The sequence below is a fragment of the Momordica charantia genome (assembly GCF_013281855.1).
Source record: "Momordica charantia cultivar OHB3-1 chromosome 9 unlocalized genomic scaffold, Mcharantia_2.0 BLBB01000009.1, whole genome shotgun sequence".
NCBI lineage: Eukaryota > Viridiplantae > Streptophyta > Magnoliopsida > Cucurbitales > Cucurbitaceae > Momordica > Momordica charantia.
Genome location: NW_028275167.1, coordinates 2,984,875 through 3,009,921, shown reverse-complemented (window position 1 = coordinate 3,009,921; position 25,047 = coordinate 2,984,875). Strand labels below are relative to the sequence as shown.

The 25,047-nt window shown below is 33.3% G+C and overlaps 4 protein-coding genes and 1 pseudogene across 9 annotated transcripts; 1 reads left to right on the top strand and 4 right to left on the bottom strand.

The window, feature by feature from the left end:
• Nucleotides 1-1,865: 1,865 nt before the first annotated feature.
• Nucleotides 1,866-2,571, bottom strand: LOC148208842 (MAPK kinase substrate protein At1g80180 pseudogene; annotated as a pseudogene).
• A 3,382-nt stretch (nucleotides 2,572-5,953) lies between these two features.
• On the top strand, nucleotides 5,954-9,926 carry LOC111014510 (uncharacterized). Of its 3 annotated transcripts, none has more exons than XR_015787010.1 (8): nucleotides 5,954-6,121; nucleotides 6,232-6,383; nucleotides 6,928-6,995; nucleotides 8,016-8,129; nucleotides 8,238-8,400; nucleotides 8,723-8,875; nucleotides 8,963-9,058; nucleotides 9,399-9,926. XR_015787010.1 is itself a non-coding variant. In XM_022289298.2 (7 exons), the coding sequence occupies exons 2-7, from the start codon at nucleotides 6,309-6,311 to the stop codon at nucleotides 8,987-8,989; spliced, it is 600 nt and encodes a 199-aa protein (XP_022144990.1). In that variant the 5' UTR covers nucleotides 5,956-6,121; nucleotides 6,232-6,308; the 3' UTR covers nucleotides 8,990-9,926. The 3 variants fall into 3 exon arrangements, 1 of the variants encoding a protein (XP_022144990.1); XR_015787009.1 differs by having other exon boundaries at nucleotides 9,164-9,926; XM_022289298.2 differs by having other exon boundaries at nucleotides 5,956-6,121; nucleotides 8,963-9,926.
• A 752-nt stretch (nucleotides 9,927-10,678) lies between these two features.
• LOC111014652 (zinc finger CCCH domain-containing protein 39) lies at nucleotides 10,679-12,714 on the bottom strand. The gene is made up of 3 exons (XM_022289453.2): nucleotides 12,274-12,714; nucleotides 11,370-12,138; nucleotides 10,679-11,030 (listed from the first exon to the last, which is right to left on the bottom strand). The coding sequence occupies exons 2-3, from the start codon at nucleotides 12,052-12,054 to the stop codon at nucleotides 10,819-10,821; spliced, it is 897 nt and encodes a 298-aa protein (XP_022145145.1). The 5' UTR covers nucleotides 12,055-12,138; nucleotides 12,274-12,714; the 3' UTR covers nucleotides 10,679-10,818.
• Nucleotides 12,715-13,233: 519 nt separating this feature from the next.
• Nucleotides 13,234-16,616, bottom strand: LOC111014551 (Single hybrid motif superfamily protein). Of its 3 annotated transcripts, XM_022289339.2 has the most exons (9): nucleotides 16,460-16,616; nucleotides 15,547-15,735; nucleotides 15,002-15,060; nucleotides 14,502-14,561; nucleotides 14,134-14,379; nucleotides 14,002-14,064; nucleotides 13,799-13,867; nucleotides 13,562-13,607; nucleotides 13,234-13,472 (listed from the first exon to the last, which is right to left on the bottom strand). In XM_022289339.2, the coding sequence occupies exons 1-9, from the start codon at nucleotides 16,467-16,469 to the stop codon at nucleotides 13,402-13,404; spliced, it is 813 nt and encodes a 270-aa protein (XP_022145031.1). In that variant the 5' UTR covers nucleotides 16,470-16,616; the 3' UTR covers nucleotides 13,234-13,401. The 3 variants fall into 3 exon arrangements, with proteins under 3 accessions (XP_022145031.1, XP_022145046.1, XP_022145038.1); XM_022289354.2 differs by lacking the exon at nucleotides 15,547-15,735; XM_022289346.2 differs by lacking the exon at nucleotides 16,460-16,616 and having other exon boundaries at nucleotides 15,002-15,070; nucleotides 15,547-15,720.
• A 1,556-nt stretch (nucleotides 16,617-18,172) lies between these two features.
• Nucleotides 18,173-19,661, bottom strand: LOC111018697 (RNA-binding protein csdA). Of its 2 annotated transcripts, none has more exons than XM_022294910.2 (3): nucleotides 19,522-19,661; nucleotides 18,729-19,158; nucleotides 18,173-18,486 (listed from the first exon to the last, which is right to left on the bottom strand). In XM_022294910.2, the coding sequence occupies exons 2-3, from the start codon at nucleotides 19,145-19,147 to the stop codon at nucleotides 18,411-18,413; spliced, it is 495 nt and encodes a 164-aa protein (XP_022150602.1). In that variant the 5' UTR covers nucleotides 19,148-19,158; nucleotides 19,522-19,661; the 3' UTR covers nucleotides 18,173-18,410. The 2 variants fall into 2 exon arrangements, with proteins under 2 accessions (XP_022150602.1, XP_022150610.1); XM_022294918.2 differs by having other exon boundaries at nucleotides 19,466-19,551.
• Nucleotides 19,662-25,047: the final 5,386 nt, after the last annotated feature.

The window sequence follows — 25,047 nt, the reverse complement described above, 5'->3', positions numbered from 1 at the left end:
TGAACATAGAATACAATTGGGGTGGAGAATCGGGTTTTTTTTTTTTTCTAATATAGAAAATGTAAGTTGATCACATTTTACGAATTGAATCACTAATATCAATAGCATTGCAAGAAATAGCCACTTGATTTGCCACTGACAACTGTTGGACTAAGATTAAATAAGTCGAGTATTGGATTCAAATTCATATTGAACAATTATAAATGTTGCATTTTATAGTTTATATTTCGAAATTCTTTATCTTGTCTCATTGATAATCCTTAATGGTTGGTTTAATCTAACTAACAATCATTAATGGTCGCTTTAATCTAATTAGTAATTATTAATGGTGTAATTAATGATTAAGGTTGCTTTTTTTTTAAGTAAAATAAGTTACCACAGAGAGACGTCACTTAGGCTACATTTGATATCAAAGAGCTCAACTTTTCAATTATATTTGAGTTCTAAAAATTTGAAGAGTTTGAAGAAATTCTTTGTGACGTTGCGTAAGTAACCTTTTCGAGAGTATCAGAAATCAACACTTCAATATCTATATGAGGGAGTGAATTATTGCAAGCCGCATCCACGTTGATGGTTGCCCATTCTCCAACTTGTTTTTTTCAGGGATAATCCACTAGGGGTGAAATAATTTTTTGGTCCAGTCTTGCATACCGTTTCCACTAACAAAGACTATGTTGCTATATTCTTAACACAAATGTTGGTAAAAAAAAAGAGTATATCATGGTATATTTTGAAATTACATCTACAGAAAAGAAAAATGGTGATTTTAAAGATGAATGGTTCGGTCCTATGAGGAAGAGTTTATAAGAAAATGGTACTAATTTTTTCTTTTTTTTTTTCCTTTAGATATAAGAAAAATGGTACTATTGAAATTAGAGAAGGACAAACAAATAAGAATAAAAATAGAAATAACAAACGGATGGAGATGGATCGGACGTCAACTATTAGAACAATGATTAAGATTAAACCAAGTTAATCCAAAAGGCTAAATTTGTACTCTTACAAAGAGGGTTGAGATGCCTTAAATTTGTAAGGTTATTATTAACATCAAAACTCTCGAAAGAAAAAGTTTCCTCTTTTTTTTAGTTGTTTCTCCGCTTGATATCAAACACATGCAATAAATTACGAGAAAATAGGTTGGTACCAAATATGACTTTTTAAGGAAAAGATGCAAAACTCATCTATAAATTAAAGGTTATTACAAATTTACAACGAATTGATTTCAATTCATTACGGGTTCCTAATCTTAAAATTATGAAATGATAAAATCGTTGCAATTAATTCATGACATATAATATTATAACGCTATTTTTTTAAAAAAAAGAACATTATAATACCACTAGTTGTGACTTCAAAATTTTTTAAATCACATCACATCCATATTATAAGGTTAATTACAAGCCCTAATCCTAATTCTAAGGACTTGTTTTTTTTTTTTTATTCGAAAAACACTATTTTTTTTAATGCAATAAATTGGGAGACACTATTTCTTTTAACGGGAGTACAGAAAGAGTTGGTAAAAAAGAGTAAGTTTCAATGACGGTTGAGCTATGTTCTAAGGACATTGTTAAAATACGATGATTAATTAATCGTCAAGGTTAGCCTCAAACACAAAGTTTGTTGTCTCGAACCCTTTCTTAAGTCGAGTTATTCTTCGATCAGCCCTTGCGAGGGAAGTTTGGAATTGGGGCACGGCTCACCGACCTTACATTATAAGGTATCTCCTCATTCTCACTCTAATAGAAAGGTCGCAAAATGATGGGTTGGAATTTGAAGACTACCTAACAAAAAATATATATATACATATATATTTGCAAAAATTAACAAACCAAAAACACATTTACATGTGAATAATTTGTCGCCCATACAAAGAAACATCTAACTTGTGCTTCAAATTAAATGAGTTTCTTCAACCAACTCTAAGCACCCAAACAAGGAAAATTGATCAACCATTACTCTAATCTCCAATTCAAACAAAACAAATTAAATTCCCAAAAAAAAAAAACATTTTTACATCAGTTTCTTCAATTTTCCAATCCTATTTTTCATAACGTATCCAAATGAAATATAAATACTCCTTTAAATTCCCAAAACCATCAAGCTAAATTACACTACCGTGACCGGCGCTTACCGGCGGCCGTCGCCCTCTGTTTCTTGCCGGCCGATTTCCCGAAAGCGCCGCAGAGCCCACAAGCAGAAACCCTCGGCGATTGCGGCTCCATCGACGGCACCGGCGTGTCTTTACTCCGGAACCCACGCCCCCCTCCGCCGCGGTTCGATCGGCTCCGGTCGATTGTCTTGATCGGCGGGATGTCTCTAGCCACCGCCTCGACGGATTCTCCCTCCCTTTGCTCCGCCTTGTTCAGCTCCTCCGATACGAATTTGTCGTCCCACACGAGGCCGGAAGATCCCTGCCGCCGGAACGACACCACAGATCTCTGCAAACCAGCCATGGCCGCCGCTCTCTGTTTTCTCTGTGAACGATTTATATAGAGAGGGGGAGGAGATTAAGGGGATTAGTTTTGGTAAACTGGGAACTTAGTCAACAATTTTATTTTTATGGATTTTAATAGGTCAATTATTGATGCTGTGCAATGAGAAAAATATAAAATAAAAAATACCCAATTGTTTTTTTTCCACTGAAAAGTCCTTAATTATGTGATTCGAAATTCTAATATGATCATATTGATTGTGTTTTGTAATCATCCTTTTGTTTTCTTGTAGCTATATGGATTATATAAATCTTAATACGTGTGTGAACAATTTTGGAGAAACTTTTAATTTGGAGATATATGATTATCAAATGGTTAATGAGGGGATGTTAATTACTTTTTGATTGAAAATATTATGTACAAAATCATGAAAGATTTTTAAAATTATGTCTTAGGAAGATTCATTTAAGTAGAGAAACAAATAAGAAGAAAGGAGCGTTCTCCTGGTTTCCTCGCTTTTTTTTTTTTTAAAAAGAGACGAGTTGAAATAGAAATAAATAATTGTTACGATGGAACTTTATCCTCTACCTAGACTCGTCCAAAGTCTGGTTCCTTCGCGAACGAAGTTCAGAATCAACAAGGGTTCGTAGAACCGGGGAGCACTCATTTTAATTAACTAAATAACAAGTTTTTTTTTATTCCAGTAAAGTAATAAAGAATAATAATAAGCCATGGCACCAAAAAAAAAAAAACAAACTGCGCACCTTCACGACTATGCAGTCGATCTCGTTACGGGGTTGCACTCAATAGTCTACTTGCGTGTGTGTAATTCATAGCAGTGGAAGGAACCTTTAGCTAGCTTTGTATCTCTCTAGCGAGCCATATGCTTTATGCTTCACCTAGTACGCAACTCGGTTTTTCGCCCGAACGACCCTAACGTACACAATTGGTTTTTGCTTATAGGTTACTACTTTTCAAGATTATGTATTTTTTATCTCGTTACCTATTTTACGGAAAAGATGACCGTTAGTTATTTTACAAAAAAAAGATGGCCATACTAAATTATTATCGTGTCCAATATTTATCATGCGGTCATTGGACATTACACCAAGTGAGTAGCGTAATCTCAAATAAAACAGTAACATAATAAAGCCCTAATGTGTTTAAGCGAAATGTATAACATTAGAAACGTGATGAAACTCTAACGCGTCTACATGAAGTGTGTAACATAGTTCTGGTAATCTACATGACTATTGGGCGTTAGTGATCATCACGTAGCAAGATCATCATCGTATAACTTAATTAGCTACATGTTCCACGCTATCACAATTACTAAGTAAATTTGATCTTATTATATAATTACCAACTATGAATTATGGACATTTTTTAACGTTTTATACTTTAGTTTTTGAATTTTACATTTTCTCTGAGTGAAAATCCTCCTTTTTGTTCCTTAATTCCGTTAATATTTAAAATGTAAACTAATTCACAAGTTCAACTTTTTAAACACAATCTTTGAGTTCCTTGCTAATTAAAGTTGTGACATATACATAAATTCTCTCCACGAATATTTAACTGATGAAGATTTAAATATTTTAAACTTTACTCAATAATATCTTCAATTAAAACCGCAACTAAAGAAAATGAATAAATGCCCAGGAGAAAATCTCTATTTCCTACCCTTTCAAGGAATTTAAAACGGAAGATATCTGATGGCCGCATCAGAACCTGTGTGACAGCTATTCTATTTTGCATGTCTCGTCGATCCCTGAAGATTGGTGTGAATTTGACAAAATTCTAGGAGGCCAAATTTCTGCATAAACCGATAGTATTGAACTGAGTTGTTAATAGGACTGAGAACACAAATAATTTGATACATATACAATTCGTTAACATGATTATGATGAGATGGAGAACAAAATATATGTATGCTTCACAAGATCAACTACCATCTCTCAACGCAATATTAAAATAAATTGAAGTTTAATTAATTAAATAATTCAATGTGGTGGTGCTACATGTAGCCAACTTAAAGAGAAAACTAATGGAAAAACTTCTACGTTATATGAACTAATAAATAATTATATCCTTGTAAATTAAGATATAATATTTGAATAAAAATATCGAAGTTTGAATATTTTTATTTATTTATTTTTTAAGTAAATTGAAGTTTGAATTGTTCAAGTGTCTTTGTAGAGTTTTAGACCGTTACGAGTTTGTTTAATTATAGATTTAATTCATATCAATTTAATTTACATATAATGATCGTTCAATATTTGAGATATGGTCTAAATTCAATATGTGTACCTAAAGATGTCAATATTTGGAAAAGTTACTTTTTCAACTTTTATATAAAAAAAATGTGTTTACTAATTAAATAATAGGATTATTATATGTTCACCGTTGACCTAAATAATAACTCAAAATATTATGTAGAATTAGAAATATTATCTATTAATTTGATCCAAGTGATAAGTAGCTACAATGAATTAATGACTTAAAAATATATTTTAAAATAGGGTAAAGTTTTAAATAATCTAATTTTAAAAATAAATTACAAAAATAATGTTAGTTTAAAAATAATAACTAAATAAATGTAATTTTAAATAAATAATAAAAAACTAAGTTAAGTTTTCAAAACTATTAACAAAAATATGTTAGGTCAAAGAAGTAGTCAAAACTCGCGTACAATGGATGCGACTTCCGTGCAAACGTATACTGTTGACGTGTCGGGTGAGGTGGCTGCAGAGGCAGAAATCGCGTCCAACGGATGCAACTTCCACCCAATGGAAGTCGCATGCATTGCATGGAGAAGAAAGAAGAAGTGTTAAAGAGAGAGAATTCAAATTGGAACTGGAATTCCAAGGGAAATAATTCTGGCATGATATTCTCGGATGCGATGCCCACTTCCATGTTTGACATGCCGTTCGATGCCACTAATTTTAAGGCCTCCTGGCCATCCAAGATTATAGTCCTTCTTTACTCGATCTCTTCTTTACACCGCTAATCGGTCGTTCAAGGGAAAGTCGCAGCCATTGGCTGCAACTTCCGTCAACATGGCCATGGCTCCAAGTGAAGCCAGTCCAAGCGAAGTCGCGGCCGTTGGCTGCGACTTCAATAAAATCGCGGGTAAGGACTGCCAACGATTGCGACTTCATTGAAATCGCAGCCAATGACTACGATTTACCTACACTACTTTTGGAATAATTTTCAAAACGACACTATTTTTGTCATTTGTTTTAAAAAAATTATTATTTAAAAAAAATCCTACAATTGTTACCCTCACTATATTATTGATAATTTTAATCGAATTATATGAATAATAATAAAATTTAAAATAATTATGACGAAACTCAAACTGAACAAAAAAAAAACAAAAAAAAAATAGAAAAAAATAGAACAGAGCTGTACGAAAAATTCAGTAATCCAAAGAACCCAAGCAACCTTCGGATTAAGATTTTTCAATCGAACCAGAATATACCGTTTATAATTTAGAGTTAGGTGTTTCAGTCCTTGATTTTAGCGCACGTGACACGTCACAGCACAATTTCCCGCCGGTTCATCTTTTTAACATTGATATTGAGAAAAATAAAAGCGCCAAAATCCCTAATTCTGAAGTTTGTTCCACCAATCCCTCTCCTCAAAAACAGGAATTCAATTATCAGCCGATGCTCAGAAGTTTTCGATAGGTACTGTAATTTGCAATCTAAAATTGTTACTTCTCTTTCTCCAATTCTGTATTCTCTGGACTTATTTCGTGATTGAACTTATATCCATTTGCCTGATTTATTTCGAGCAGGTTTCGATCTTTGTGTATCTGCGTAGTAATAAGGATCCTGGAACAAAAATCTTCTGTCGAAGAGGTGAAATTTGAATATGTATGGAAGAAAAGCATGCCAGTTGGTGAAAGAGCTTGCAAACGGCGAGAAAGGTCAGCTAACGCACTTCAATGTAAGTCCACATGCTCGTTTATGTATATGTGTACCTATTGAGATTGTATTATATTGGCTACCGAGTTTTGCCCTTGCAATTTCGTTTCCATTTGATGCTTGCAGCTATTTGCATTATTTGGAGATCTAGAAGGGCTAATTTTATAGTTGATTAAATGTTTTGCACTTTGTTCCATCGGATGATTAAGTCACTTGACGAATCGTTTACTTCGATAAATAAACTCAAATTTTCAAATTCATTTTCAAAGACTGTATTTTGCTCGTTTCTTTTTTCCAGCACTTCCAGGTTTCTGTGAAGTGATTATTTTACACTAATATACATATTCTTATAAACTAGCTTGTTTTTTATTGGATGCTGATTGCTGATGGCTAATTATTAAGCACTTTGAGTAAGTAGATGTCTTGAAAAGAATTTATGGTGGCTTAAATCACCTTGTTCAATGTCTTAGTGTTCAGATTTTTAATCTGTTTTCTATAGTAAATTCAGATTGCATCTAATATTTTGCTCTTTTGTTTGTACCTGTTTTTTCCCTGTGTTTCTTCAGAGCGATCTATTTGATCAGGCTATTTCAGAATGCGAGCAGCATCATCTTGAGCTTCAGTCCTTGATGAGGTTATAATATTCTACCTTTTCATTTACCTATTATTTGATAATGATAAGTTAGTTTAAGTGGTAATTGATCTGTTTTCGGTTGATCATGATTGGTAGGAAAAAAAGGTAGTTAATTCTAAGAGCACGCTCATTTGGTTAATAATAGTTCAATATATATAAGGAGAGCAATCTTGAGGAATGACAGAGGTTCACATTTTCATGAGTAGTGATTTTATCACGGTTAATGCTGATGGTCTCGTATGGGCCACCTAGTGAGTACCATCGACTGAGATTTCTTTTATCCAATTTCCGTCCATGAGATTTCTTTTATCCAATTTCCGTCCATTCTGCCCTCCATTCCATAATATGGTATGAAAGCTTTCAAGAACAGAAGTCAACTCAAGGCTTCATTTTATTGGCAGTAGCACTTGGGACCTATCTTTATCCCAGGAACAGTGTCCTTGGTCGATGATAGAACTATAAGATATGAATTTCAGGTACCTTTTACTCGTTAACAAGTTTGATAGTTTGAGAAAATCTTCATCCATTTCTCTTGAAAATCCACACCGTTATATCAGTTGCAATATGTATCCCAGGAACTATCCCAGTAAGTTCACTAGAGTCCTGAACTTGCTACCGTATATTCTCGACTCATTGCATTTAAGATTGTGTCAAAAATCTCCCTGATTGAACTGTCACATGTAGAAAGGAATGAAGTCATGGATGGCACAAGACATTTGCTCTCTCTTTAGTAACAGTTGCATCTAATAAAATTGGAAGGTTAACCCAAATGCTACCTCTTGTTGTGTCACTTAAACAAATAACCAAATGCTGAAAGCTGACCAGCCATGTATTCACTGTCGCTCTGGTTGTGAAAGCGCCTAAACCAATGAATTATAACTCTTCAATTTATGTAAGTGAGCAAAGAGAAATAGTGCCACTTGTATGCGTTTAAGTACTGGTCTAGAATCACTGGCTACCTAAATTAAAAGACAGTATTTCAGGATGACTCAATATAGTTGACATGATGATCTGAAACAGGAAAATACAGGAAGAAGGATTGGATTTACAGACGACTAAGAACGAAGATCATTTTGGTGCGCTCATTCACCACCTTTCATTAGTTCGCAATAAACGCTGCCTCATGGCTTATGTGTATGTCTAATATTGTGAGATAACTATGAGGAACTGACTTTTACCTGGTTTTCTGGGTTCGGGATAATTATATTTGCCAGTTAAATGTTTTTATATATAAACAAGCAGGTATGATCGAGCTGAGATTATAAGAAGTTTGATATGGAAGGTAGGATCTATGCTTCCACCAGAAATACAAGAGAAGCTTAGCAACTCAGAGGAAGAGTATTTTAAGAAGCATTCTGCATGTCTAAAAGCATACATGTCGAGACTGGAGTTGGAATTAACTGTGGTAATCTCTGACACCATTTTTCTATATATAATCTTTTTCCTTCTAAAATTTTAGGGAGCAAATTAATGAGAAATGTTTAAAATCTTTAACTTTCTCGTGTAATTTTCTTTAAAAGAAAAATTAAGGCTAATAAAGGGGTAATTACCCTCCTTCATTCTTGGCTTTTCGTTTACTCCTTTCCGATATATAATTGCAGTAGATAATTTAAAGCACTTGGTGGAAATCATAAACCAATTTGAAACCACAACGCTTTAAAAACTTGTGCTTTTTTGCTTCCAACTCAAATTCCTCGAACAGAAATTTCCAAGTTTATCATTGGCAGGATATGGTGCCACCTAAGGATCCATATATCCAAGTGAGGGTCCTCGATGATATCGGTGAAGGAATCATACTCAGTGATGATAAAACAGCAAACTTTGCACGCCATTCTATACATTTTCTCAAACGAACTGATGCTGAGCAATTCATCTCACGGGTGAGAATCCCTTCCAATTTTGTTTCGCAGTTCCTCTTATTGCTTGCTTGAATGTCTTCCAAACTACTCATATTCTCTGAATAATAGGGGTTAATGGAGGAACTCAGAAGCTGAATTAAATATTCAAGATGGTGTTTCTGTAAATCGGGAGGGTTAAGAGCCAAATGAGGAGGGGAAAAAAATGTAAGCGCGAAGCCTTCCCATTTCTGTAAATTATTATATTTAAGGACAGATGTTTGCTTGATAACTTACATAGTGATTGGTTTCATTTCATGGTATGATTTTTAGAATCACGTCTGAGACGAGTCGAACTTGGATCTTCTCTCAGAAATATGTATCCCTTATCCTTTCCAAATTTGATTTCACCGACGGTTGCATCTCGGTAACAAAAACAGAGTATTATAGAAAAGGTTCACGACAGAGATCCTATAGCAAAACTGTTAGATCCATATTTAAAGGATAAAAGTTACTATTTCTTGTGTTGATATAGAAATCTAGTCTGCTGACGTGTCCAATTGAATAGGATGTTGGATGGATCTTGACGCTAGTGAAGTGCCTACCAAATATCTTTGGATGTTTAGTGTTCATGTGTGATGTGAATGACTTACCTCCACAATGGGTGCCCTGGGAAGGGCCATCTGTGTAGGACGTAGTGGCTGCTTTGTCTTCATCAGGGCATCGAGGGCTCTTTGCCACGTGCGCAAACCTCTCCCTTGAGGTACCTACGTGACTGGTCCCTGCTACCTTGTGGTACCGTGTAGTTTGTACATGCTTGTGCTCGATTTCTCACTTGTAACACCTCGTCATATGTTTGACTATTGAAAGTTGAAATGTATCTTTCAATCTGTATCGATAGGTCGAGGGCCGTTCACCCCTTCTTCATCACGAACTTATTGTATAGCTTCTTTCGAAACACGAGCAATTGTGATATCTTGCACTTTCTCATCTTCTTCCAAATTTCCCAATTCGGGTAGTTTCATAGTTTCATAGGATAATTGTAAACGAAAGGATCTAATGTTGTTCTGAAAATCTTTGTGGTCTCCTTTTATTACTTTATTTTGTTGGACAGTTCCATAGAATTGACATGTAACCAGTTGTTAGCAAGCGAGATCTTTCCTACGCCTATAGTGGAAGCACTCCTCTATCTTAGAGCTGTACCACAGTAAAAGCTATCCTTAGAAACTAACTATTTTCTATCTTTAGTTTATATTTTTGAATATTATCCTTACACATTATTTCTTTTGTACTAAAATAAACAATAAAAAAAGAACCCATATTATTTCTTTGTTGTGTTATCTATTTTATTTTAATATTTTTAAAATTCTAAATCGAATTTTAAAAACTAGAGTGTTGTTTGATAACCACTAATTTTTTATTTTCTAAGTCTTAAAAATTATGCTTGTTTAAGAAAAACATCCCTGAGTTATTAGCCAAATTTAAAAAACAAAAAGAAGTTTTTTGAGAATGTACTTTAAGAAAATAAATTTGACATAGATTTTAAAATATTTATAAAAACTGATAACAAAACCAAAAAAACATACATGTGAAAGTAATATTTTTAATCTTAATTTTTAAAAAAAGAAAATAAAAAATAATATAGTTATCGAAGAGGACTATATTATAATAACCATCAACCCATAGTCATTTCAATGGTTGGTTGAAATCCTTTAGGAGAGATAATTTTCATTTAAAATTCAAATCTTCATATACTTCTACTTATATCTCTGTCAAAAAAAAAAAAAAAAAAAACAGAATACCATGAACAGCGGGTCAGTTTTCCTTCGCTAATATGCTAAAGTCGCGTGAAAAAAAATGAAAAATTTTCATATCCTTGTGAAGAGTAAAATCCTTTATCCATACCCCTATATTCATTTAAATGTCAATATGCAGCTATAAAGTTCTTGAAGAACCTTCATCTTTGTAGTGTAAGTCATGCGGAAAACTCAATCTTCAAGCCAGTCAGCATAAATGCCAATCAACTTCTTAAACTCCTTTGATCTAAAGAACTGCTTCATTCCTGACCCTTTATCCTCACAGTCAGTTTCAATTCCTCGGCTACTTGATAATCCAGCTTCGGCAGCAGCAGAGGTTGTCGCAGAGGTACCGCCTACGCTCCCTCGCTCTGATACACTACAGGATCCAGGCTTCTGTAGTTCTATTTTCACCAAAAGAAAAGAAGACGAGGGCAATATCAATGCCTGTAGTTTGACAATGACCAGCTTTTGAATTTATGTACATTGTACAACTAAATCACCAACTAAATTGATTCAAATGGTGATGAATTAGTAAATATAGACATGGTATTTCGGGTTGTCCATTTATATATGCATGGGCAGAACAACCTATACATGGAATAGAAAATGGCAAAAGAGCATAAATAGAAAACATGGTACTGCTAGGAATTCAATGTCTCATTCTTGCTCAAAGAGCTGTAGGTCACTAGAAATCATGTCACAACAATGTAAATGAACGATGAATTGAAAGCTCAAAATACCTGTTTCTCCATGAATAAAGCGACAGGCATTCCCATATGGGCAGTGACCAGTCGTCTGCCAGGGGTAACAGGGCCTTGTTCTGAAATATTCAGGCTTTGGAATCTCACTGTGTACACTAATCTTCGTTTCTCCTGTTGTTCTAACTTCTTTTGATTTATCAAACTCACTTCTTCGATCCATAACATGACCAGAAACTACACCTCCCACCTTATAATTCTGGCTGGAGAAGCCAGAATCCATAGTTTTCTCAGGAATTTCATGAAGGTAACGACAGTTAGCCCCATATGCACACCCCTTCCCGCTACGGAACAGTCTGCATACTTCGATTCCATTCGACGTTCCACAGCCAGCATTCGAACTCCCTGCCCATCGACCTTCATGAGACTCAATTCCTTGACAAGAAGGCGACGATTTACGAGGATCATTAAAAGCAGGTGTATATGTATGCATCATCCCACGGAAATGTAACCCAACGTTAAGATTGTTCCGTGGTGAAATCTCAGAATTTGAAGGCATTGCTTCATGAATTACGGGCATTCTAAAACTCGGTACAGTTCCAGGCATCCTAGGCTGCAAAGACGATAGGCGTGGTCCATAAGAAAATTGAGGAGGCAATGGTGGCCGATCGCCACTAGCCTCAGGGACCGGAGAAGTAATTCGGTTCGAAGGATAAGGAGCTCTCATGTTGGCAGATGCATCTACTTTCAAGTTTCAAATTCTTCCAAACGGACTAACAGTAGGATTCCAAAGAAGAATTCTTTTGAAAAGCTTGTAATAGCAAAAAATCACATAAATCTCTGTACATTGTAAGAATCTTCACATCGCAAGAGAATCAAGAATTGTCATATGCAGTTAAGTTCGAACCAAATTCGGTGCAAAAAATTCATAAACTCTGGGAGATACCTGACGGAAGATTCTCCAGGAAGCTGTTAGAGCCGTGAAAAAACAGTCAGAACAGCAACCCTAAGTCCACAACTATGGAAGAAATCGATGAAATTTGAAATGGCAAATGATATGTCGAATTTCTTGACAGGTATAGTAGATTTGTACAATATTTACAAGCAGGTCGGAGAAATACGGGAGCGAAACCCTAGCCGTCCATCGGAAAACCCAGCGGAGAAGGCGAAATGGACTCCGCCGGTGGAGCGCCGATCAGAAACCTAAGATGCCGCAGTGGGTGCTTCGGTTATTCGCGGTCTAATTTTTGAACTGTTTGGATATTTCCCATTTCTTTCTTCTAAATATGATTTCTTAAATATCTTTAAATTTAAATATTGTGTAATAGACTTATGAATTTAAAGGATACTTCTGGATAAAATAATGAATGTATAGATAAAATTCAAAAACCAAAATTATAATTTAATTATGTAATATATTGACCTATCATGTTAATTTTAATTAATTGTTAATCACAAGTTTAGTATTTTCATTTTCATTTTTTTTCAAGAACAATTAACCACTTTTAATTTTATATTTAATAGATCTTTTAAATTTTCTTTTTTAATTCCCGAACTTATTAAGCCCAGAATTAAACATGTTGAATATGGCAAGAATCTACTCAACACTAAAATTCAGAAACCTATTAAAAAAAAAATCAGCGACCTATTAAGACATGAAATTAAAAATTCATAAACCTAGACATAAAATTAATAATTCATAAACCTATCAAACAAAAAGTTAAAAGTTAAAAAAAATAAATTTACAATTTCACCTTTGTTAATTTTAATCCTAAGAAAAACTTTCTCGTGTTAAATCACTGAAAAGCCATAATAAACAATTTCCATAGGCAAATACCTTAAAATGGAAGAATTTCTTTTTTTCCTTTTTTTTCAAACTATTACTATTTTAACAAGAGGGTGAAAATTCAAGCCAACAATTGAAGAGAATTTACTAATATTTTAACCTGTTCAACTATACTCGAGTTACCATAAATCTGAATTCAAATTATGGAAAATGCAATCATTTTTTTAAACCAATAATGTAGAGGCATAGTATTTGAAAGAGTAATGAACTGATTTGGAAACAAACGATCTACTGAAGCTTCTTTATCCCAGGAAATGAAGGCAGAACCGCAATAAGAGCATCTCCATATCCAACAGGCTCTGTTATGAAAATGATGAATTGAGAAGACATTATTAATGAAAATTTCACAATATTAAAGGAGGGAAAAAAATATCGAAAACCGACGTACCCCCATCCTTCCGCAGTATCTCCACGACTTCTCCAGATACATCAGACTGCAAAACGAAATGAAGACAAGAACACACGACGGTAAGATTTATATCAATGTAATCAGTTCAGTACAACCCAAACAGCAGAGGACACAGAACATGTAACAACAAAGGAACAGTATGGAACGCGAATAATCGAACTCGGACGATTCTCCTGTTTGCACTGACTATAGAAGTTTAAAGGTCAAGACTCGAACCTCAATAGGGATCTCAGCACCTAACTGATCAACGTAACAAAGCACTTGACCCTCTTTTACTACCTGGTTCTGTTTAGTAAATCAATGTTAGTAAAGTTTGACATATCATCATCATAAGGTAAAAGTGCATGGAAAGATCAAAATGCAACGGACCAAAAAATGCCATTGTGTTTGTTAAAGGCAGGAGGGGATATTTATCTTACCTCTTTACATGATGGTGGAGCACGCTTGCCTTTTATGGTTCGAGATCGCCGAAAGAACCCAACCTGCATTCAAAATCTCACCTCACTGTCCAGGATTTGAGAAAGAGAGAAGCAAAGCATTTGTATACTTACTTTAGGAGATTGAAGTATTGCCAGGCCTTCATCTGTAGCTTTTTCAATGAATCTCGAGTTCCCCTCTGGAGAAGAGGAAACATGCTCTGGTTTCAACAAAGCTAATGATGTTGTTTTAACCGATTCATTTAATTCCGATCCTACAGAACTTGTATTTTGACTAACAGGAGCAGGAGTGGGAGCTGGGGGAGGAGGTAAATCTTCACTTTTTAAGCCCCTCACCATATGCAAATCGTATCCGCTAAGCTAAAATAATAGCACAAGGAGAAAGAAAACATTTGAAACAAAGGACTTAGAGAAAAATATGTTCCCCTCTCTGGAGAAAGAAAAGCAACCATATTATTCAAAAATAGTTTATTACTACTTACTCTCAGTTCAAACTCCACAATCGAGGATGTGTCACATATGTTTGTGAGCAGGGTTTCAACCTGCATACGATATTGAATGAAAAGTATGCTTCAGGTTCCCAAAATGACATGGTTACGTTACATGAACAACAATCGCTATTTTAGTAGATGTTTATTTTATGAAAAAAGAAAAAAGAGAACATTATTATGCGAAACCAAAAGGCATATGTTTAGATGGATGGAACAAGGTAAAAGGTTGTTGAAGCTGCTCTTAGTCAATTTCAAGCTGCTATAAAAATGAGAATTCAATGCTCCATAAATGAGTAAAGATTCCAATATGAATGGATCATCTAAAAGTCCACCATACTAATCAAGTTTATAATGGTCAAATCATCAACTTTAACTCCCCGTCCTAACCATCACCCTAATATTTCCTCTTCCCGAACAATAGCAAACATGAAAACAGCTCGAATCTACTTGAATTTTGAATAAACTTTTTCACTCATAAAAGTTAATCTTACCTCATGCAGATTTGGGATAAGTTGGCTTGCCAAACTGGAAACTTTTGTTTCTTCAGAACCTGTTTCGATCTGGTTATGGTCAAACCTCATCAATGAGACACATGCAAATCAGAGAGGATCTAGCATTCCAACAGAACTTGGGAAACAAAGTATGACAATAATGGCGGTGCATGAGTTGAGTGAAAGCTGTAGAGGTTGACAACCTCCAGGATATTAGAGAATCCAAAAATGTATATACCCTTAAGGTGTATGTGAAAATGCATAACCTAACCTTTAAAATTCAATAGTAAGTGGCTTTTGAAAGTGGACTTAAGAAGTCTTGGTGGTTTTTCGAATGGCCTAATTCTAATCCAACCACACCAGCTTACCAATTTGTTCATCAAAAGTAAGTTCCTAATGTATCTTTCTATTAAAAGAAAACCCAACGCAGAACTTAGAGTGAGAAAAACTATGAACTCTACATAGAAGAAAAATGCAAAAACTGACTTTAGACTACAATGATGAGTGGCATTAATGAAGATATTATAAGTTACACAGGCACGTACTCTGGGTCTCGGGCGATGTAATACAACATGCATGTAAAGCCTTGCGAGACGAATGTGATATTCTCAAACTCAAATATCGCTGTGGTGTCCTGCCTATCCAATTTCTTAAGCTACAAGGTGCTAAAGTAGAGACTCTTCCCCTACCAACATCCAACCCTGAGACTCTAAAATCTGCAGTTCTTAAGCTGCCTGCAATATGATGAGGACAACAACAGTGATACTTTCAAAACAAAAATAAATGAAGTAAAATTCTCAAAAGAGTCCCTTAACAATCTAAGACTTAAGAGTGCGTTTGCATGTCTGTTAAAGTGTTTGTGAATGACTAAAGGTATTTTAATTTAAAAAATTGTACTGTTTGATTAAAATTTTAAGGAGTAGTGTTTTGAGAAATTCCAATAACAAACAAAAACCATCTAAAATGCTTTAAGAAGAAGTACTTATTTAGTTTTCTTTCAAAATTACTTAACTTACAAACACTTCTTTTCAAAGTAAACTCACCCTTAAATTGGTATTTTCCATACGTTTCAGGAATTCTTATCCCCAAATTGAACAATTAACCAGTTTTCCAGCTATTAGCAGTGAAATTCTAGTCTCGGGTTAAGAGGGAACTGGAGACAGAGAGTTTGAAGCCATGAACATTCATCAAAGTTTATCATCATTCCCGCGAGAATACAGTTTCAAGATGGCCTTGGTTTTGAAAGTATTCAAGAATTACAGCTTCTTCAATCCCACAGGAGAATTAAAACAGAACCCAACCCAGACACACAGTAATTTCAGCTGAATTTTATGAGTCACTACCCATTCGGGAGACTGGTAAAGTACACAATACTAAAGCACCCAAAATCGAAATATGCACAAAAACACTACGAATGGCGGAGGAGAATGGAAGCAAAGGGTTGAGAGAAACACTTACAGGAAGCCATTGAAGAAATAAGCTCCGGCGAACGGTGGTTGGAGGAGTTCAGAGAGTGGTCCAACGCGGCGGAAAAAAATATAATTAAACAAAAAAAGAGAGAACCCTGTTGATTCCTCCTGATACAAAATGGTGCGTTGATTTGGTGTGATCTCAGAATTGGATTTAACGAAAACCGAGTTGTATTTTAATATTTTTCGGATATATATTGGACAGTAGATTTTGAAAATTAAATTTTAATTTATAAAAAGTTATTTGTATTTGTAAACTTTACTAGGCAATTTAAATAATATTAATTAATTTATCAGATATAAATTTTGTAGAATTATTATTTTACGTTATTATATAAGTTATAATATATTATACCAAAGTGAAATTAGTTTAAAACGTATTTATAAAAATATTATCTTTTTTAAAAAATATAATAATTATGCTTTTTAAGATTTTAAATTCAAAATGAAACATTTAAAAATGTTCTTTTCAACATTTTCACTATTTGAATTGGAAACGATTTTCTTAAACAAATATGACAAATTTAATTCAATTAACCTAAAAACAATAAATCGATTTTCATACTAAACACCTAGCTTCTCATGCGTTAAAAAAATTTTAATAGAAATTTGAAACTTTTATTTTACAATTAATAGATTTTGTTTTAAATATGTTGGTTTTGTAAAGTTAACCGATTACATAATTTTAAACAAAACAATTAGCTTGTCATGGAAGCATTTAACGTTACATTTTTTCCTCCCCCCAAAAAAAAAAAAAAGACTTATTAAACTTAAAATGGAAAGGAAAAGTTTGGACCAATAAAAAAAATTTCAAAGTAAAATGTCTAAATAGATGTCATTGTAATTTTTTTTTCACTTTTTTTTTTTTGAAAATGACGCCATTGTAATTAAACCTTATTTATTTTACCATTCAAACAAAGTTGTCATGCTTAAACCTACATTTTTTTTAAAAAATATTTATTAATATCTTGACTAATTTACTTATATCAAGTCGGTTTCATACTTGTTTTTAAATACAATAATAACTTTAACCTAACTTTAAAATCTAATTTAGAATCTGATTATATCTATGAAGTGTATATATATAAAATAATGATCTCTAAGACCGTCTTGAAAATTAATTAAATTGTAAAGTATTATGTTAACAAACTCATTTTTAAAATATGCTGTTTGAGATTATCTCGAAAATATAAAATTATTGATACTTGAGCTTGGTTTACACAGAGACTTTCCAATGCGATCAAATTTTTAATTGCGAATAATTCTTTTTTTACTAGCTAATAGAAAATATTAATTGGAACACAAATAACAGATAATATATTTAATAAAATTAATTAGTCTCATTAATGTAAAATTAATCATGAAAAAACTGAATTTGACAATTAAAAACTGACGAAACAAATTAAATTGCTATCATAAATAAAAATTTGATCAAACAAATTAAATACTTATATAGTCGCTTTTATCATTATTATTTTCTTAGTACAACAACACGTAGTATTAGAAATTGGAACTCAAGACTTTTGGCTGTAAATAAATATTTTAATCAGTTGAGTTATGTTCAAGTTGACAATATTATATTACTCCTTAATTATTATTTATAAATTTTAGACATCATGTCAAAAGAATGTGTGATTTCATCCACATATTTAAATAGGAATTTATATACAAAGAATCCAACTCATATTTTAAGAAATAAATCTTATGGCCCAAAAAGATGATATATAGATGGAATATTAAATAACAACAATTAAAATGTTGACTACCAAAAAAGAAAGTAAAATACACAAAAAACATGAGGTCCTAAAGCAATACAACTCAATGTGACCATAGGTTTGGAGCATACAAAACAAAATCAAATGAAAAGGGAAGGAAATAAACTATGTATTATTATATCTAAAGACCTAAATTTTAGATGAAAGAGTGGATAGATTGAAATCTTAGGACGAGTCTCTTGGATCATTGCATCTAAAACATTCCATTCTACTTGCGAAGTTGTGCTCGTTGCATCCCGACCTGTATGTGTCCAACAACGAAAAATTAATTTTGGTACTAAAAGTCACATGGCTCAACTTTTATAATAGTTTTTCTAGATGCATTTACAAACCATTCTATTTATTAAAACTGAGAGTTAAGAAAATGAGATTCCTGATTTTTAAATTAATGTAATATAAGCTTTTATGCTAACTAAATTAAACAATATTTTAAGGTATGAAACGAAGAAAGAAGAAAATGATTGATTAAAAAAAGAAAAGGACCTGGTACAAATCCAATCACCAGACTTCCAAGAGGAGCCAGCACGTGAGGCATTAGTCCCAAATCCAAAGCCCCTGGAAGCACGTGACATGTCAAAATCAAACCCTCCACCGGCGCCGGCTCCGGCAGCTGCTGACTCGTCCTTAAACGCACCGCATTTGAAGCAGCTCGATCGGCTGGCAAAGTTGTGGGTCCCGCAGTTTCCGACGCCGCAGTACCAGTCGCCGGGGCGGACGTCAGATCCCGGGGAAGCAACGCCGCCGTAAGACGACGGTACGCTACTTCTTCCAGTTGCTAACCTTCCGCCGCCGCCGCCGGCGAACACCCCGAATTTGGAGTCTCCACAGCGCTGACAACACTCCCGCCTTTGGAAATTCAGGTGCTGGCATGACCTGCAGTGCCAATCCCCCGGCCTGTTCATTTCCCGCCCACCTGCGCCAAAATTCACAATTTTCAGGCACACCCAAAAATTTTCATACAAATCCTCAAATTCTGATGTTCTAATTCCTTCTTCTTTTTTAATTTTGAAACCCGGAATCAGTTCCCGTGTGGACCGACGTTATGGGACTCGTCCCATATGGGAAAAATTATGACTACGCGCCTCGTAGGCTCGAAATGGGGAGAGGTATCCCCATTATACTACAAATCCATCACACCACCACCCACGGGTAGCATTTGATGTTCTAATTCTTAAAATTACGTAGGGGGAAAAATTAATGAACAAGAAAAGAAAACCCACGTAAGAGTTTGAAGCAAACTTGAAGAACAAGAATAATGTGCAAGAATAATGAGTACCTAAAGAAAGAGAGAGATAGGTAAGAAAATGGAGTTATAATATGGAGAAAGCAAATTGGGGGGCTTGTTTTTATAGCGAAAGGGGTTCCCTTTTTTGGTTGTTGTTGTTTCGGAAATGATGTTGATGAATCATGAATGGGAGTGGAGAGAGATTAAAGCAAGAAAAAAGGGAGCAATAATTCAAACTATGGGTTTCAAAAGATATATATCTCGAATTTTGAACGAAATGATGCTTTATTTGATATTGTATGCCTTTGCATGCATGCATAAATGGAAAAACTTTTGGAATGATTGTAATGTTGTTTTATGGAAATTATGACCAAAGTTGGTTGAATGCCATTGATTGATAATCTTTTCATTGTCTGCTTTGATTGACCAAGATTATTAAGCTGTTTATGGAAATGACTTATATTATAAATTTAACCTTATCAAGTCATATCAATTATCATAAATATTTTTCCTAAATTGACTGTATTGTACGTGTATTTTCAACTTCAACAATTGTGATGGATAAGAAGCCAAACCATATTAATTTTTGAGATGATAATAATCGAGTGAATTAATTATTCGGTCACAGTTATTCTCATATTGACAAATTGTATTGTGTTTTTAGTTATTTATGGATGGTAGGTTTAAATTGATCTAATGTAATGTCCTAAGTAAAGAAAACGTCTTCAAGGGATATTTTGAGCATGGTTTGAGACCTCGATGAATAACGCCGAGGTTTTGAATTCGAGCCACATGGGATGCAATTTTGATCAAGCAAAATATTTTTACTTTCTCTAATAAGCGATAGATTTTAGATTCATATCTAATTGAGGATCTATGATCTAATAATAATAATAATAATAATAATAATAATTTATCCACCTCTTTCCCTCTCTCTCCCCTCATTACAATTTTTCTTTTTTATTTATTTATTTATTTTTAACTATTTCTTCATAGTTTTTGTTTTATTATCAGATCTGGAGATGTGAATCTCCAAGATCGAAACTCACAATCTTTTAGTTGGAGACATATGTCAATTACCATTGAGTTATGCTTGTTTTGATAGTTAATATCTATATTGACGATATATTTGAAAGATTTTAAAAGTATAAAATTGATGGGTGTAATTAAAGTAAGAAAAGCACATAGGAAGAGATAATAATGTGGTAAGTGGTTATAGTTGAGTCCAAACTCCAAAGCTAAGCTCAAGGGGACATCCCGACATTTTTGAACCCCACAGAAAAAGGGAAAGAGAAATATGATGTGGTAACCTATTCGCAATACACATATTATTCTCTCACTTTTTTTTAATTATTATTTCACAAAATTATTATTAATTCAAACCCCAAAAGAAAATAAAAGATGAAAAGAATCCAAAAGCATTCCATTTTGACCATGCTTCTTCACAACCCATTTGCAGCAAAGTTTAAGTTCCAATCCATGCACCAAATTTCTGTTAGAGGAATATACTGAGAAAGATTAAGGAAACATGAAAGTAAACCATTTGAATTGGAGAGTAGTATTGTACAATTTTGTTTTCTCTATTAATCAAGTTTCATAAAATTAAACAACTGTCTCTCATTATAGGATGGATTACCAATCTGTGATTATACAACACTCCAATCACGAGACTCGACAAATACCGGTACTTACTAATCATATAGAGAAAAGAGAAGGAGACTTTTGAGAGAAGATTTTTTATGTTACAAAACTATAAAGAAACTACCATTTATAGATAAACTATTTATTATCATTGAAATAGTTACATCCTTTCATTATAAGAGGTTTTGTCGTTTACAAAATTTGTAAATTTCAACACGTTGTCCGAGAAATTATAATATAGGATTTGAAGCTTATGCGTGTGATGAAAAATGAATATTCCAAGTGCAATTCAAATGCCTTTTTTTGCTCTGTTTTTAACTCATTTATATTATATGTTCACAGTCAACACAAATTAAAAGTTCTTTTTTCTTAAAATAATATTACTTTCAGGGGGGATATTTTCCTCTCTCATTCCTAGTTCCTTCTAGAGGTTCTACATAATGAATTTCATCCAAGAATATATGATTATTGAGATTTAACTTGAATTCACCCATGATATTTGTCTACTTTTAAACTTAAACCGACATGAATTTATTTTTGGTCATCTATCAGTCTACCACAAATATATTGTCTTTTACTTCTCTATTTCTCATCAATCTTGTTGGGAGGCTGAGAAGTGAACTGTGAAGACCGAGCTGCTCACTGGAATAAGACACGTCTCGAACTAACAGGTCGGGATGAGATCCTTGGACAACAAAAACAGGCAACGGTGCCGAGCCCCTTAAAGGTCGTGAGTCCAATCATTAGTATGGTCCACAGTACCTAGTAGGTCACCTAACCCTGAAATATTCCCACAGTACCTATTAATAATGAACTAGACTAATGGGACAAGAAATTACCCACTTGCCCACAATCAAGTATGAGAATCTATTTGAAGTTGATCTCTCCAACTCATTCTCTAAACTAATTTGAGCATGACAATGCTCTACCTGTTTTGTAGGTCTCTCAATTCCGACTCGTTCCGTGTGCTCATCCAGACCAAATATTAAAACTTTTTATGTTTGTATATGATCTAATGTTAAGGATGAAAGTGATTGAAGTAGCTAGTTAGAAAAATATTTTCTTATTTTCCTATGTATATTGACATGTGATGTATATAAACGATAAAGCTTTTTAAATAAAAGAAAATAGGGAGGGAATGAAAAGTAAGAAAAGGAGAAGCATAATAATGGGGAGTTTGAATAAAAGATGAAAAATGGAGGAGATGATGATATATTGTATGTGTTGTGTTGGAATGACAAGTCTTTGGAGGTTTTCATTTTGACCATCTTTTCTCTCTCTCCTATATTCATCAACTTTTTTTCTTTCCGTCTCTTTGCTTCCCACCCATTCACCTGATCTCTCTACTATTCCTATTGCTGCGCCCCCTCTCTTGCAGATTACAATATTTTTTTTTAATATGCGTGAGTATCCGAGTCTGTTTACGTGTAACTCGACTAGTTTTACAGAATAATCACTAGACTTTATAATGTTTGGTTCCGAGAAACACAAAGAAATTATAAACCATAATATTAGATTAGAGATTGAACTAACTGCCACTAAAAAGAAAAATATTCGAATCTTTGTCATTTTTGTGCAGACTACCATTAAATGTTTGACAAAAAATGGAGATTTTTTTGCTTAAATAATGAGTTTGTCAAATATTAGAGTGGGTTAGCATAGGAGAATAGGTCCTTACAAGTAAAAACATAAGTATTTTCCCACTAAAAATTCCATAGCTTAAAACCATTAAAAAAAAAAAGAAGAAGAAAAATCATCTCATTTTTTTTACACTTTCCACTTCTATTTGACAAAAAAAAAAAAAGTAATGATGATGAGCACGATAATGAGTATTCACCACTAAACACCTACGTATTTTATTTTTTAGCAAATAATTTTTTTTAGTACAATATGTGGAGGTGGAGAATTCACAACCTCTTAGTTAAAGATATATGCAAGTCATCGCTCAATCATGCTCGCTTTGGCTTTTCCAACAAATATATCTGAGTTAAAACATTGATTTAGAATTGGTTTGAGTTTAGTTTCAATTTGTTTCTCCATATTTTAAAAGGTTTAAATTTAATCACTGAGTTTGAGATTTTTGAATTTGGTCTTCATGGGTTGAAAAGCTTATCTATGATTTAGTTAAACTCTAAACAATTTATTTACCATTTTACCCACCTTAAAAATTAAAGCCCTCTCTTTAATCCCTTATTATTACTCGGCATGAATCAAAATATAGTTGAGTTAATCGCCACTATTAGTCCAAATGGAAAATATTAGCTAATTATTGAGTAGACAAACGTGTCACCATCAATAATTGGTAGGGACGACCATTTGTAAAAATTTGACCAAATTACAAAAACAAATTAAAATTTTTAAAACCACATAGGACAAAATAAAAAATTAAACCCAAATCATGAATATCAAAGGGTAGCTTTTAAAATCATGCAAACCAAATTAAAACAAAGCATAAACCTTGAATTAAGCTTAAACATTTAGTTTTTATAACTATGATAGGACGTGCCAAAACGAACATAATTCAGCGATAATTAACATATATTTCCAACCAAAAAGTCGTGAGTTCGATCTCCCACCTCCATATTGTACTAGAAAAAACTATGGCGGGTGGAATTTATAATTTAACTTAATTATTGTCTTTCATTAATTCTCTCTAATTAAGTACACTTTACTCCATGAATCTGAAGCTAAGAGAGAGAATAGGGTTTTTGTTGTTGAGTTTGATTATAAGTTTTGGCTTTGGGAATCGTTTTTCCCAACCAACTTATTATTCTCTCGTATACGAGTCTCCCTTCCCAAATCTCTACTTTTCCCATTGATTAAAAATCTCCTCTTTTTTTCTTTTCTTCTACTTAAAAGCCTAGTAGCCAGCTACGTTTTCTAGATCTCTCTCTCTTCCCTTTTTGACCTAAACTTAATTTTCTAGTGGAATACCCTTTTTCTTAACCTTTACTATTCAAACTCACTCCCAAACAAAAATTCAAGTATATATATAGACACTATTTTTAGACTATAAATTAGTTTATATTAGATAATATTAATATTCATGGGATTTCATCTCAAAATTAATTGGCAACCAGAGGAGTAGCCTACTTGCAATGATCGCAGAAGCCAAATCTGGTACATTTTGCCAATGAAGTTCTTGTCTAGTCCAAGGCTAAAGACTGTCCATGAAGAAAGATGCCTTCCTCAACGGATCTCCGACCGGGTGCTCGTTTAAGTTTTTGGGTAATGATACCATATCGATATTAATGGATTCCATAAATCAATTGGTCGCAATGAGAGGATAAGAGCACATTATAAGCCATTTTTAGGGTGTTTGAGAGTTATGTGATAAGATTAGTGATTCTGGGAAAAGAGATTTTTCTTGTAATTGATTTTCCAAAAAATCACTGGAAAAGTGATACTTTAAAATACTACAATGAAAAAAAAATACGAATACAAAATATTATATCTTTAAGGATAAATAAACCACTGTCTTGTCTTATTCTTTTTATGTGTCAATTGTCATCTTGCAATGATATGTAATGTTTTTTTTAATGCAACTTTTACGAGAAAATCATGATGACTTGAATTACTTTATAACTTTGTTCAAAGTAGGTCTAATTTTGATAAATAGAATATAATAATAAACATTTATTTTCAGTCTCATAATTTTATTTAATTCATATATACTAGAAGGTGTTGTATATATCCATATCCATTCTAGAAGATAATTATTAGTGTTCTCAAACTTTTAAGTGAATAGGAAAAGTAAATATATTATCTTTTAGGGCATGTGTTTAACTTCGCGTGGCTTAATAATGAAGCGAATCAAATTAATTAACAAATAAGTATTATTGTAAATCTTAATTTATAGATTTATTTTCTTTTTCTTTTTCTTTTTATTTTGTTGACTACTTTGTTGATATTTTAAATAATAATATATAGAAATAT